Source organism: Helicoverpa armigera, chromosome 24 (assembly GCF_030705265.1).
Source record: "Helicoverpa armigera isolate CAAS_96S chromosome 24, ASM3070526v1, whole genome shotgun sequence".
Taxonomy (NCBI): Eukaryota; Metazoa; Arthropoda; class Insecta; order Lepidoptera; family Noctuidae; genus Helicoverpa; species Helicoverpa armigera.
The window spans coordinates 9,965,363-9,980,576 of record NC_087143.1 but is presented as its reverse complement, the minus strand read 5'-3'; the positions used below and the strand labels follow the sequence as shown (position 1 = coordinate 9,980,576).

The window sequence follows — 15,214 nt, the reverse complement described above, 5'->3', positions numbered from 1 at the left end:
TTCTATATCAAAACCTAAATGTCATCTAAATATCGTGTTACATAAAACAAGTTTGTCAAAACCATGGAAAAAAAATGACTAGCGGAGGTGCCATAACAGAAAATCGCCTAAGAAAGTAGCGCGTCAAAATGCGGGTGAGCGGGGGATGAAGAACGTTATTGTTTTCAGCCTTGTAAGCATTCTTAGGATCCTACAATTTTGAAATTCCAAAAAACGTTGACAGATGTCCTAAAGAACCCCAACGCCTCGTTAGTATACTCGTAACTGGTCTTTTTTGTCATACCCACCGTACGAATACGACCTAGAATAAGGCGATAGACATTATGGCATCTCCGCTTATCTTTCTTTACTCCGTGCTCAAAACTCACCTTCCTCTTCTTGAAGGATAGTGTTCGCCGCCATATTGTCCTGAGAAACGTCGAAGGTATACATTGTTCCGACAGGGGGCGCCTGGAGCGCACCTCAGTCATTACAGTCATCACTTTGTTACACCATCACCTTTTGCCAGACGGTATTGTCACACTTTCGACTTTAACGGTGTCACACTTTCAACTTTGACAGTGTCACACTTTCAACTTTGACAATGTCACAATTTTTACTTTGCCAGAGTCACACTTTTGGACTTTGGTAATGTCACACTTTGGATTTTGATAGTGGTAAACTTTTAACTTTGACAATGTCACACTTTGACTTTGGCACACCTTTGGACTTTGGTGTGGTCACACTTCGACTACGGTAATGTCACACTATGAATTTAGGGTCACACTTTTTGATATTGGTCAATCCTTTTGACTTACACAAAGTCTTAAACAATAATTCATTTGCCGTAGAAATATTGTCACTAAAATAAGACGAAGATTGTTTTAACTATCTACGAATGATTGTGCTCGTACATAATATTAAAGTAGCCTTGAGGGTTTTCAGCTTTATTCTGTACCTAGATCAATAAGGAAATATTTTTGGGTTTCTACAGACCTTGAAACCTTCCGAATTAATCGATGTTTAAATAAAAATACCAAATAATATATATTTTTTTGCAAAATGTATTTGCTACCTACTTATTGTTGATTACCTACGTTTTTGTCGTTATTTGTGAGCAAACAAGTCCGGGAGGCGACATGTTGTATTACAGTTTACTGAACTAAGTCTGAAACTGTGAGTTAGCGAGGCCAACTGTTGTTTGAACAGCGATATTTTTCTCACGTGATTTGTAGAACTGCTGTGATATAGTAGCAAAAAACTATAAATAGCATTATTTATTCCATATTTATACTAATATTGTAAAGCTGAAGAATTTGTTTGTATATTTTTTTGAACGTGCTAATCTCATGAAGTGCTGGTTTAATTTGAAAAATAATTTCAGTGTTAAAATGCCCATTTATCGAGGATTGCTGATGGGCTACTTTTTATATGGAAGCGTAGATTCTACGGGATACGAGTAAAACCGCTGGTATAAGCTTACCAATATAAACGCAAATAATTATTCAAAATTCCTAAACTATATTATTTTCCTTCTCATCCCAATAGACCCTGTCTGGAAGAGCTCGCTCTTAGCGATAAGACCGCCCATAATGACAATTTAAGACCAAGTATTAAAAAATTGGAGTAGGTGCCTAATAAAGTATATTAGGTACCTATCTACATTCGGGGATTAAAAGCTAAAAGCACTGAACAAAACACATTTATCTCAGGCCACAAAGGATGCGATTAGGTCGCCCACGCGGCTGATAAGGCTCGCGATAGAGGACACACGAACGGACATAATCCACTCATCTAATTATATTAAGCGTTAAGTGTTAGGTGTTTAGGTTATTTAGGTTTTGCAAGACTAGTTGTTAACCGCAGTTTTGTCTGTATCGAATCAGAACTCAAGATTTAGGCGCTCACAAATTGATTTTTGCGGTTTCACCTCTGCACTGTGGGAACTACTTCTCGAACCGGGATAAAATATAGTCTAAACAGTGAAATATTTTTTTTAATTGGTACAGTGGTTTTTGAGTTTACTCAAGACATACATACCTTCGAATCTTTCCTCGATTAGATATGTAAACACAATGTATAGTGTTCTCTTGTAAAATGTCTAACTACATGGGTACACAGAGTCAACCTATGTATACATATAAAAATCTCAACTGCTGATTATGAAAGCTCAACATATAGACTACAAAGAGTTACTTTTGGATTTATAAAAATATAAAAAAAACTCCATAGGTTCTTTTAACTTCAACCAATGGGTGAACTGACCCAGATTATTTCCTATGTAATCAGATGGCAACACGGCACACCACCTGTTGCTAAGCGGTTATCGTGTTTTGTAAACACAAACAAACAGATAACAAAGCCATTTGTATGTTTGGTCTGAGACACGAAAATTCCCATCATTTTTGTTACTAATTGTTTTGGCAGTAACAAACAAAGTTACGCTTGCTTGATACAGTCATAAATAATGATTTCTTAAATAAAAGCCTCCGTCCGAAGTATCACTCACGTCTCAAGGGAACTTCTTTTCGTACACGGATAGAAAGTAGCCTATAAGTTATTCTAATATATAAGCTATATTACTGCAAAGTCTCATAATTCATTAAGCAGTTTTTGTGTGAAACAGTAACAAACGCCTTACTTACATTTTAAATATAAAACAGACTTTATCAACTACCAATCGATATCAAAATAACCCAGGACTTTCCCACTCAAGTCCTTTACACCATCCAGTTCTGATACAACTGCGTATTCAGGTTTTTACCATGGCTTGGTATATTTACATCAATTAGTTTGTTACGTAGGTGATAATATCTGAAAGTACTGGACTGATTCCCAATAAAATTCACTGATAGAAAGCATACATTGTATTTGAGTGCGATAAGTTACTGTTATTTGCATTCACGTGTGATTTTGTGAGCACTAGCCTACAGCAAAATACTAATCGAAAGCGAGTTTGTTTATTACACTTCTAACTCTAAAACACCTAAACCGATTGAAGTGGAATTTGGCAGGTGGTACTATAGAAACGGGGATGGGTTAGGTACCTATGGTTTTTATCCAAGAGGCAGGTGAAGTCTCGGGCAAAATCAAGTAAATTATCCTACAAAAGTTTTTCTATTAAATTGTACTGTTGTCTGACGTCATTTTGATGATTTTTTTAGCTAAGTAAGGTAATTATAAATCTTGTTTTTATCTGTGAAGATGAGCAACAACGGTTTACCGTAACCAAGTCTGGTAACTGTATTCACCTAACTGAAAACGAAACTAGGCTTTGGTAACTGTTGTCTATTTGGGGTACCGTACATAAGAACCCAAAACAAAAATGTGAAAGATTGCCAAGTTCGATAATATGGAAATCCTTCGCCTATAAAAGAAGTGAGATCTGAATAAGTACCAAGTTCCATACACATACCTCAGTTAAAAATAGTTACTTTTTAATGATGTTACTTGGCAAGTTTTCACACACCTTGTTATAAACCTACTAAACGCAATGAATCAAGTATTTAATTTTCTATTAAAACTTGCCAAGTAACATCATTAAAAAGTAACTATTTTTAACTGAGGTATGTGTATGGAACTTGGTACTTATTCAGATCTCACTTCTTTTATAGGCGAAGGATTTCCATATTATCGAACTTGGCAATCTTTCACATTTTTGTTTTGGGTGGGATTTCATTTATTTTTGTAAGGTTGTTTATTTTATTTTTTTCTTATGATTATGTTAGTTAAGGAAATGTCTCATTTATACTATCTTTCAGATTTTTGAATATGCACTATGCTTCTTACAATGAAATGAACTAGATTAACTAATTGGACTAGATTTACCAACTGACTGACATGACATGTTATTGTTAAATTATGTTCGTGGATCAAAGTTACACATTCGTTATTTTCGAAAGTGACTCACACTTGGCCGTTTTCAGATTTTTACTTTGACTAAATACAAAACTTTGTAACGAATTTCAGATCGGTACGACCATTCGAAGATATATTATATAAATATAGATAAATTTCGTTCGTTTTAGTTTCTTAGGGGTATAAATTTACACTGAGTATTTTACACCTTCATTATTTTGAAACCGACTCACACTTGGCCATTTTCAGATTTTTCCCTTTGCCTTGACATAAAGACCTACCTCCATGCCAAATTTCAAGTCAATACGACCATTGGAAGTGGTCTAGGTTTTTGATGAGTGAGTCAGTGAATCAGTGAATCAGTCAGTGAGTGTATAGTAAAAATAGCGATTTTCTGACGTCAATATCTCAAGACCTACAATAGGTATATTAATGAAATTTTGTATTTTAGATAAGTGAGGGGGTCTCAACAGATACTAGAAATTTGATATGCGTAAATAAAATAGATTTTGAGTTATAGGGGGGTCGAATTTGGCCCGAAATGGTTCGTGTAATATAACCCACGGCCGGTGTGTCGCTTTTTTTTGCTCGAACTTGGCGGACACACTGCCGTGTGTCTAGATTCAAAAGGTAAAATGGTACTATATTACTAAGACATCCCTTTTTGTCAGTCTGTGTCTGTCTGTCCGTCTATCTGCCTGTCTATTCATATGTAGATCTATCTTATGCTTTATAGCATGGTGTCTTATGTACCGTGAGATTTAAGTTTTTTGCTCAATATTGATAAAGTCAGTTGTGTTTTTTATTATTTACACTAGAGTGATTTATGGTGCGGTTAAAGTATAAAAAAATATACAACAAATGTATATGGGCGACCCGGGGCAGGTCACACTAAATAGAGGTTTTTTTTTAATATTATAGGTACCTACATTCATGTAGTTCTATATTTTATTTACTTTTTTATACCTACATATATATATGTACCTGAGTTAATACCACTTCGGTTTAATAAACTTTAGATAGTTTACAGTCCCACGGTGTAAATCGATATGTTTGTAATCGATACGAATCGAATGACGATATTATTATCAATAATATGTAACTGCTGTATCGATTGGGAAGTAGGTATATAGGCTGTATGGAAATTAATTGATTTTGCTTTTACTAATACCTACAATTTATCCTGTAGCTAAATTGCTCTTTCCTGCCTACAAACGTACGTAAATGGGAGTTGCATCATTTGATAAGGTCTGCTATAGTCTTATTATAAAATGTCAAGCTATTTTCAGATGTTTTTTGGTGTCCGAATAAAATTGGCCATATAATTTCATCCCAAAGGAATAATATTTCAAAGGTAGACAGGTAGGTATAACTGATTGGTAACGGCACACTTCTGACTTAAAAAGAGGGAAGAGAATGGTGGAGGCCAGCCTTGTCACAACATAAGCTAAGTAAACTTTTACAAAAACTTAAACATCCGTTGAACACTGGTCTAATAAAAGTGTCTGTAAAACGGACCTTAATTCAACGTCATAATTTTTAATGTTTTTAGACAAGTGTTCAACAGACATTTAAAAGTGTTTGTGGTACGACGGAAAGTCTCCAATATTTAATCATCTTTATGTGACAAATGAAACCACCTTAAATCAAACTAATATTAAACATACAACAGACTAACCTTTGAAATTATTAAACAAAGGAGGAATTAGGAAAACCCGTTCCTCACAATATTAATAACATTATTAATATTAAAGTAAACGTCTACAGATGTGACTGCAAATCACCATAGTTACAAAATAACTAATCATAAGGCGATGTGATTCACGGCTAAGAATAGCTTGACCTCACTGATGGTGTTGTTTCAGGTTATCCCCATAATTCAGGTGTTTTTGCTCCGAAGTGATGAATATATTAATGGATATCTCGAATAATAGATAGATATGAGTCATTGTAAGTAAGGAACTTTTCATAGGCTTTTACGTATAGTGAGGAGTGAAGAAAGAATTTGTTTTAAAAGTGAGTTCTTTATACATTCCCTAGCTTCTCTCAGAAGGTTCACCCCATAATGTGAAAACTATTCCGCGCACTTAAGTAAAAAGTAACCTTTATCTATCTTCCATACACAGGCTATTAAACACTGAAAGAATTTTTAAAATCGACCCAGCAGTTCCGGAGATTTGAGCGTTCAAACAAACTCTTCAAGTTTCACAATATAAGTATAGATTCAGTTTTAAATTTATAACTTATTAGTACTAAAGATCTTAAAAAACTAGGCTGACAGGTCTATTAGTGTATTAACTGTACAGCTTTTTGATGCATATATCAAAAGGCATTCATTAATGGTCAGGCTCAATTTGCGATGTCGATGCGAATTTACGAATTATTTTGGACACCATCATTATTTAAGCATTAAGTTTAGTACCATCGGACAAAAAAAGTAATACTGTTGCCTCTTACATAATATTCTATACGGTTTAAATAATATTAATTGTTACACATGTTTAAAGGTAGGTCCAATTGAGTAAAATTGATGAGAAACTTTATGAGATAGAACATCAAAAAAATGATGTCTACTTTGAGTATTGGAATGCAGTCAGTTATTAATAAGCATAAACCCGTACTTATATTATAAGCTAAAGAAATCGTTTGCTTAAACGCTCTTATCTCAGGAACTACTAAAAATATTTCAGTGTTAGACAGTCTATTTACTGAGAAAAGTTATAGGCTTATATAGTCTTTATCTGGGAGCACAGACTAGTTCCCATGGGAAACGAGTGAAGCCCATGACAGAAGTTAGTATGCTATAAATACCTAGTCAAGTTTTTTATGTTACCTGTACGAGAAATCTTACTGTTCATTAATTTGCATTTAACAGCCGTGTCTCCATTTCTGGTTTTTAGGTTCACAAACTGGATTCTTGAAGACTTCCTAAAAATATACGAATCGAGTCGATACGATTTTTAAGATCGAGATGTATCGATTACCATCGATTTATACTTTTGTTAGTTGTTTTATGCAGTTATATCAGCATTCTTAGGGGCTTCTTTCATGAATCTGGTTAATAAGTAGCCTGGATGATCCAATGTCCTATTAAGTCATTAAGTTTTATCTCAATCGGCTCAGAGTTGTAATGGTTAATGTGTAACAAACAACATTAAAATATTAGTTTAAATAAGTTGATGTACAATGGGTATTGTAAATATACCTGTTCACTTATCTTTTAAACTTATTGGGTCACTTTGGATCTACCTGTCACTAAAACATATCTTTTAAATCACCTATATAAAGCAAAAAGGCAAGATTTTTTTACTAATTAGTGCTCCATCGTGACTTTGCTCATGTACCTACATAAACCTTAACTACATACACACATTAATTTGTAATATTTAATGAGTTTGATAAAACCGGCGCGAGCGCATACTCCATGGTGTAAAGAAAAAACAAGCCTACATAATATATTTTCTTGGTATTTTATTATTTTAAGTTATCTATCAAGTTAATGCATATATTAACTGTAAATACATAAATATAGAAGATAAACTAATACTAAGTTTCAGTAACATATTTACGCGAATAAACGTTTTGATTTGATTTGATTTATATATTTCTCTACAAAAATATCATAATTGAAAATGGCGCAGTTTAAAGTTAGACTTATCATAAAGGATAATATTGAAAATAAATCTAAAATAAACCTATCTACCTAGTATTTATTTATATATTGATTACATACGAGCACAATCCTCCGGTTTGCAAATTACCTGTTATTATTTATATTTAACTAGTTTTTATATCACTGGTTATTTTAATTAGCATATCACAACACTATCACTATGTTATATCACTATAAGTTATAACTATGTATAGTTCACTAAGTTATTGAGTTAAGTACGCCACGCGATACTTCGCTCCGAAATCGTACTAAATACTAACACTGTTTTCAATATGACACTGCTAAAATGCCAGATAATACGTTTCGTATACACCCACTGAAAAATACCCTAACTCCACTAAACAATTCATTCGAATATCAATCATATTTCAAACTACATAAAGTTCAAATTGCTTCCGCTACAGAATTGTACTTGCGTCATTCTCGAATCGCAACAAAAGATAAACACTGAAAAATATAACAGGCAATCGATAATAAATTTTATACGCAATATATTAGAGTTTAAATTTGTCCGTGAGAGGCACTTAGGAAAACGCGTCGAAAATCTCCGGGGCATGTATGTAGCGAGTGTGAGAGAGACGGAATATAGCCAACAAGGTCAGACTCATAACACATATTATAATATAAAGTTTGAGAATTGTTTCTCATATATTAAAGACTGGTTTAATAAAATATGTAAATGTTGTTCATAAATAATTGGGAATTTTTCAATTGCAAATGTGGCTTGGAACGAAAGAGTTATTTTTTAATGAGGTTTTTTGTTATTATTGAAGTGCATATAGTTGAGATAACACGTGCTAGTTACACGTGGCCTGGCTCTCGGAGGAGAAAACTGAGAATTATGATAGCATCAGCTGTTTGTTTACCACTCTATATTGTGCCGAGACTATCGGCTTACTGGCTGTGGGCGCCGTGTCGAGCAAAATAGTCAGAATTTCCAGTGAAGTACAATATGCACATAACAATCAAAGGCTGTAAAATGAAATCTAGATGATTAATTAAATTTTACCCCTGAAATTACACTTGTTATCAACGTTCTATTGCATGAAATCAAACCAATGTTTTGATGACCTGTAATCACGCTCTTTTCAGCCATATAAATCTGAGTCTTACTTTTGTGACCGAACAATGACATAATTATATATTATGCCGAAACAAAGTTGTTGTTGTGGTATACATGTAACTTTCTACACTTCTACATTCCATAGGCTATCCCAAAAAATTGTTATTATGCACATACCTAAATTCTCAGGTTTTATAATTATCCTCCGAGCCTTTTTCCCAACTATGTTGGGGTTGGCTTCCAGTCTAACCGGATTCAACTGAGTACCAGTGCTTTACAAGAAGCGACTGCCTATCTGACCTCCTCAACCCAGCTACCCGGGCAGCCCGATACTCCTTGGTTAGACTGGTGTCAGACTTACTGGCTTCTTTCTGAATATCCTAAATTCTCAAGTTTTATGTCCTGAAGAATATATTATGTATGTCAAAATAGACAAGACTTAGACGCAGCTGTTGACAAAATAATAAAACTGTATTATCTCATCATCAACAGCATTATAAGGAAAATAATAGCAAGTTTAGTTGGCGCCCACTGTTTAAGGATTTTATGAGTTTTCACCATTTGAGGGCCAAAGATTCATAAAATACTTATGGAGCTCTAACCTAGACTACTAAGAATGAAGACAAAGATGGCTTCATCATAACAGGATATAGTCTTTCATGGCAAAATTCGGACATAATAAGCTGTTGAAAAATCACTCTAAACATGATTTCGATAAAAACTGTATAGTATGTGGGTATAAATCAATTTACATAAAGTTTGTAGATCCATTCCATTTGTTCGTTATTCGATCTTAAATCCGCAAATCCTATATAAATTGACTAGGTAAGTATTTCATTTTTAAGTAAAACGTACTGCATCAAATTTAGGCAAATTGAAAACGTGTTAGTTTTTTCTCAAATCAATCAATTCGATCATTCCTAATGACTAGTTTCAAAGAGGCCGCTTAGGTATCAAGATCGTTAAAATCTGATAAAAAAGCTAGAATTTTAGTAATTTTCTAAAAACCTGTCTTACTAGTTTAAAGCTTATGAGCTCATACTTCTTTATAATTATAATCTTAATTTTATATGTGTGAGTCCTTTAAATTGTTACAATAAATAAACATGAGTATGTTCAATATATTGACAAAGAGAGGAAAACCATTAATTTGTACTTATTAACATTGCAATCTAATGTTTGCAGCATCACATTATTTGTTAGTTTATAAATAACTTCACATTTGTAGTAATAATATTATTTTTGGCTTCATGTCCCTATATAAACTTATTTTTCTTTAAACTCAACTTTTAATCTTTCTATATTGTTGAGAAAGGGCTAGCCCTTTCAGCAGGAGTCTTAATAACTTTGGTAGACTTGGTTCAGATATTTTATCTCACGGAAGCGTTACCCGCCATACTCGAGTGTTCGTAATTTTGTACACAGACAATACAGATTGTATTGGGTGCACTCTACCTTTTGCACACAAAGATAAAATGCAAAGTGCATGTATAAATTTACACACAGGAGCAGCTAACCAGCTTTCGTGAAAAAGAATCTGTAAAATAGTAGTCATAGCACAGATTACTTAATAGTTACTAAATATAGTAACATTAATCGTCTGAATCTTGAATAATTTTACAACTTTCTGCATTTTATTGCAATAATTGACGTCAATATTGATCTATAAAGATAAGATAATGATAATTTACTGTATAAATTAGTAAACTGAAGTTGAAAGAATCATCTAACCTACAGACAGACGTGTGTTGCTGGGGAGATTGTTGCGCCACTTCTTCTTCCCAGCAAAAACACATAGGAAGTGGTGAAGAGTGAGCGTGTTTGGCGTTCAAAAAGTGCAGTGTTGCAGTCCAAGTTTGAATAAATTGTTTTTGAATTGGAATTATTTTAGATTGAACTTACCTCTTCTTCTAGGGCGACTGGGAACTGCGCAGGAGTGAGCGGTTTCACTGCTACATCTTCTAACGCTGATTTCCGCCTGAAATTCAATTAATATTATAAATTGTAGTAAATTATATTAATTACATAACATTACACTAATATTATAAGTATGTGTGTACATCAGAATAACATTTAAAGGCAACTTTTATCTAGATGGTGGCAGTTGTTCCCACCGCGGTTGAAACCGCTGACAAAAGATAAGTGTTAAATAAACTAGAAAACTTTTCAAAAGATGATCCTAAGCATCTTTCAAAAAGTGTAATTCCTAAGTTAAATACAGTCCAATCAAAAAGCTTAGATCAAAAATGTGTGACAATAAGCAACAATAAGAATAACACAAACTCCCCAAATAATAATTTACTTCGACAAACAGAATTCAACAGACACGAATAAATAATGACACCAGTAAAGTATAAGAACCGATTTAAAGCATAACTCCATTATTAGGAGAGTTATAACTTTTGACTGACTTGTTACAAATCGTTTTTGCTTCTGAATACGTGAGGTCAATGATCTTGCCAGGGTGATTGCACCTTACATTATACCGATATAATAATTTCAAGTAAGTTTTTGCAGCGAAAAGAGAGTCATATTCGGTAGGTATCTTCATTCACCTTTCATCTTGTATTTTTTATACAATTTAAATCTAATTTTGAACACAGACGGTGAATAGTCTAACCTCCCCACTCAGAGACATTTAATGATTACTTAAGTCACTCCTTAGTCACGGAATGTCATACAAATCCTTCACTAAGGAATGGCTTAAGTAACCATTAAATGTCTCTGAGTGGGGAGGTAAGAAAGGAAATAGGCTACTTTTATCCTGGTGCAGGATGTAGTTCCCCTGGATTGATGAAATTATGATGATCATGAGATGGGACGGGATAGATTGATGGAACTGCAGAAAACAGCTAAAGGCCCAATAAACATGGTCTTTGAAACTATACCTTATGTAAATTCAACGTACTGAAACAATATACTGAAAAATAAACCCCTGAAACTATACTTTCTTTACTTCTATTTATTTAATTAGACGGCCATAAGTTTGATGGAAGCCTACGGTCATAAAACCAGGCACATATGCCCCGTACAGCTAAGGGATGAAGATAAATAGAGCTATCAAGTGGCAACACTCGGGGTAGTAGCCCCTATTGGGCGCGCTAATGAATACCAATCGCTTTGTTGACATGTGATGTAGAGGTGCTGGATATGGCAATGAAGATGAGGGAATTATTTTACTTTATTTATAAAAATAATAATTAAATGTCATGCTTCTATAAAAAAAGTATCTTGTGTTTGAAATTAAAATTATCTGAACATAGTAACAATATTATATTGCAATTTTATTATAGCAATAAAACTCTCAATGCCGATGTATTCAAAAGTTAGACGATAAAAGAAAAATGTCTAATTAAATCCTTAAATATGCGAATATCTAAACACTAGCACCTGTGTCACTTCCGATGCACGCCCATTTTGTTTTCAAAACTTCAGTAATCACAAAAAGCTTTTACTCAAAGATTTTACAAATTGCCAGAAATCTGTACCCAATCTTGAAAAGTACGCTTAGGCTGTTGACAAGTCACATCAAGCGTACTACATCCATGGTGTAGGCAGTTAGGACATCCTTTGTCAGTTTAATGTGGCCCTCACAACTATACTATGGTGGTTTGTATGTAACATCATCTTAGGTAGGTATATCTCTTGATAATATATTAAATGCTTAAGTTCGTCTTGTCTTATTGAGTAAAGATTTGACATTATCATTATAGAGCCTATTTCGAACTGTTAATTTGTTTGTTAACGCAAAGAAAAACTACTGACTACAGAGAAACAGTCTTAGACTTGTTTTTGATTGGTTTACATTTTCCTTATTTTAAGTCTGACTTATTCCAAGGAAAGGAAAATTTATAGGTACTATATTTTTGTAAATATGAAGATTGACTGATTCTATAAATGGTGCAGTTTTCTAATCCTTCCTCCTCCTTATTTATGTACGTAATGTATGTTCGAATTCCTGATACATATCTATTATGATAATTTATGGCATCACACAAAATAATTAATAATTTCTATTTTGTGAAAAATATAGTGGTCTAACAGAATCAAATGAGCTAAAATCATCATTCAATTTTCTACTCTAACTATACTACCTAAAGTCTAAAACCCTTCAACACAAGCTGGATGCCTTACCTCAGCAATATGATCTTGAAGACAGGTCCCACCAGCCCCTTGATGATGGCAGACGCGTTGAGGTGACACCTCCCGTGGAGTACTATGCCGTTCACCTGGAACAAGGCGGTGATCAGTCATGGTAAACTATTTTGGAGAAAACTTAAAGGTAAAAGAAAGATCTCTTTTTGTAACAGGTATTAGAAGACGACGGAGATTAGTGACTTGATTATGTGTCAATATTATACAACAATGGGTAAAAAATGTGGTTGCTGAGGTTGTGAAATTGCTGGAAAGAGTTACTGCGGGCCTTTTTAGATACTGGGATCTAGAAGAAACATGGTGGGCTTAAGACAGTAAGAGACTAACTATCCTACATCCATACCGGGATCATACTCATACCATCATATGACGGCTTCCCACAAAAAAAAATTGGTATGGCTGAAAGGCATCATCATCCTCCGAGCCTTTTTCCCAAACTATGTTGGGGTCGGCTTCCAGTCTAACCGGATGTAGCTGAGTACTAGTGCTTTACAAGGAGCGACTGCCCTGCCTGACCTCCTCAACCCAGTTACCCAGGCAACCCAATACCCCTTGGTTAGACTGGTGTCAGACTTACTGGCTTCTGACTACCCGCCAAGGATGTTCTATGACAGCCGGGACCTACAGTTTAACGTGCCATCCGAAACACAGTCATTGGTGTCTAAGATATACTTAGAAAGTACATACAAACTTAGAAAAGTTGCATTGGTACTTGCCTGACCTGGAATCGAACCCGCGCCCTCATACTCGAGAGGTTGGTTCTTTGCCCACTAGGCCACCACGACTCTTCATGGCTCATGGCTGAAAGGCATGAAACGCCGTAATTGTGGGTTGACACCAACTTTCTATCTTGTTCGAAACCAGCAAAGTAATGACAACGAGTGGAAATTTTATAATGCCCTACGATAATTAAAAATAATGTTTGACATGAACAAATGTATTTTGTACACATTGGGACCCCTGAACTCTGAAATTTCCTGGTCACTGATCATCACGTGATCAGATACATAATGATTCGTACATCGCGTGATAAATTAATGTAGGTAATCTTTATGTAAACCTCGTACATTTGAATAGTCATACATTTACTAACTTTGTTTACATTGCAAATTCTATTTGAGTAGGCATTAAATAAATACGTGTACATTGAATATTTCTATTACATGCTAATTACTGTTTGACATCCGGTTATAGGTGAATAAGTAGTTTGCTTATCAAATGTTTAATCAATCATTCATTCAAGACACATGGTTTACATACTAGCGGATTTTTGGCGGTAGTTATCAATTATTTGCTTGCACCATTGCACAAAATCGAAAAATGTGCTGGTGTGAAAACGCTGTTAGGCCTTAAACGTTAAATTAATAAAACTAATCAGTCGGCCCCTGTGGTCTTATATAAAGAGATCAGCCAGCTGCGCAGGACATTATGATAATGCACGAGCATTTCTTCAGACACAGGTGCACTCACTCCTTCACTCTCACAGCCCGATGGGACGGCAATCCGACACCACCGGAGAGAGATCACAAGCAGGACCGACATTAACTTAGGTGCCACTGCAAGGGTGTATTGGTCACCAACTTTTAACTGGAGGCTACTTTGTGAAAGTTTCTTATCAAAAACCTAAGAATCGAACACGAAACTCCCTGAGCTATGCCAAGTACTAGACCAACGAGACGAAATAAATAAATAACCGAATAAACAAAGCCCCTACTTGAAAATTCGTAGCAATACGAATACGATGTGAAACGTAACATTTGCTATTACAAAGTGTAAGGCGCTCCCCGTCAGCTATCGTATAACTGTTCAGCCAGTTGTTTATCTTATTATACTCCAGTAGTTTTGCCTTTTACCTAGTTTTCGAAATTGTGTTATTCATTTAGTTTTGAGTTATCTGTTATGGTGTAACTTGAGTAGTGGGTAAATAGATAACAAGAATTTGTAGCTAGATATATGGGCTGTAATGTAATGTAGTATTTTTTTTTTTGCTTTTTCCCTTAAAGAAGCAATCCTTAAGGAAGATAAATTTACTATCTCAGGCTGACAGCTTAGTTTGCTGTAAGACACAAGAAATGGGCTCTATTTCAAAATTTACAATATTAAGTATCATTCTCGGTCAGTTTAGTGTCGACTCGCCATTAACACGCATGTGGCCATAGCCCTTGCATTTCACGCCTACCACTCATAATACTTAAAAATGGTTCCCGCTCAGCTACTCATTCAATTAAGATTGACACGAACTACCTATATCTATGTGCATGCAACTAAGTACCAACTTTACACCAGACTACTTACATACTCATATTATGTAAAGCTAATCTACCCCACATTCAAAGTCAAGTAAAAATCTATTCATAAAATAATTTCCAATTTTCCTTGCGAAGGTTTTCAAAGAATAGTTTATGAAGGTATGCGCGATAACACTAGAATGTCGTGAGGTCCTTTCAACTGTGATATTGTAGTAACGAAGTGACCCTTATGTAAGA

At 34.6% G+C, this 15,214-nt stretch overlaps 1 protein-coding gene across 1 annotated transcript in view; it reads right to left on the bottom strand.

The window, feature by feature from the left end:
* The window catches only part of LOC135118620 (uncharacterized), a 160,110-nt gene that overhangs the window by 14,753 nt on the left and 130,143 nt on the right, over window positions 1-15,214 (bottom strand). Inside the window, exons 26-27 of the mRNA XM_064041088.1 lie at window positions 12,708-12,802; window positions 10,476-10,551 (exon numbers count right to left, since the gene is read on the bottom strand). Of these exons, the coding sequence (XP_063897158.1) occupies window positions 10,476-10,551; window positions 12,708-12,802 (171 nt within the window). The remainder of the gene's footprint in view (window positions 1-10,475; window positions 10,552-12,707; window positions 12,803-15,214) is intronic.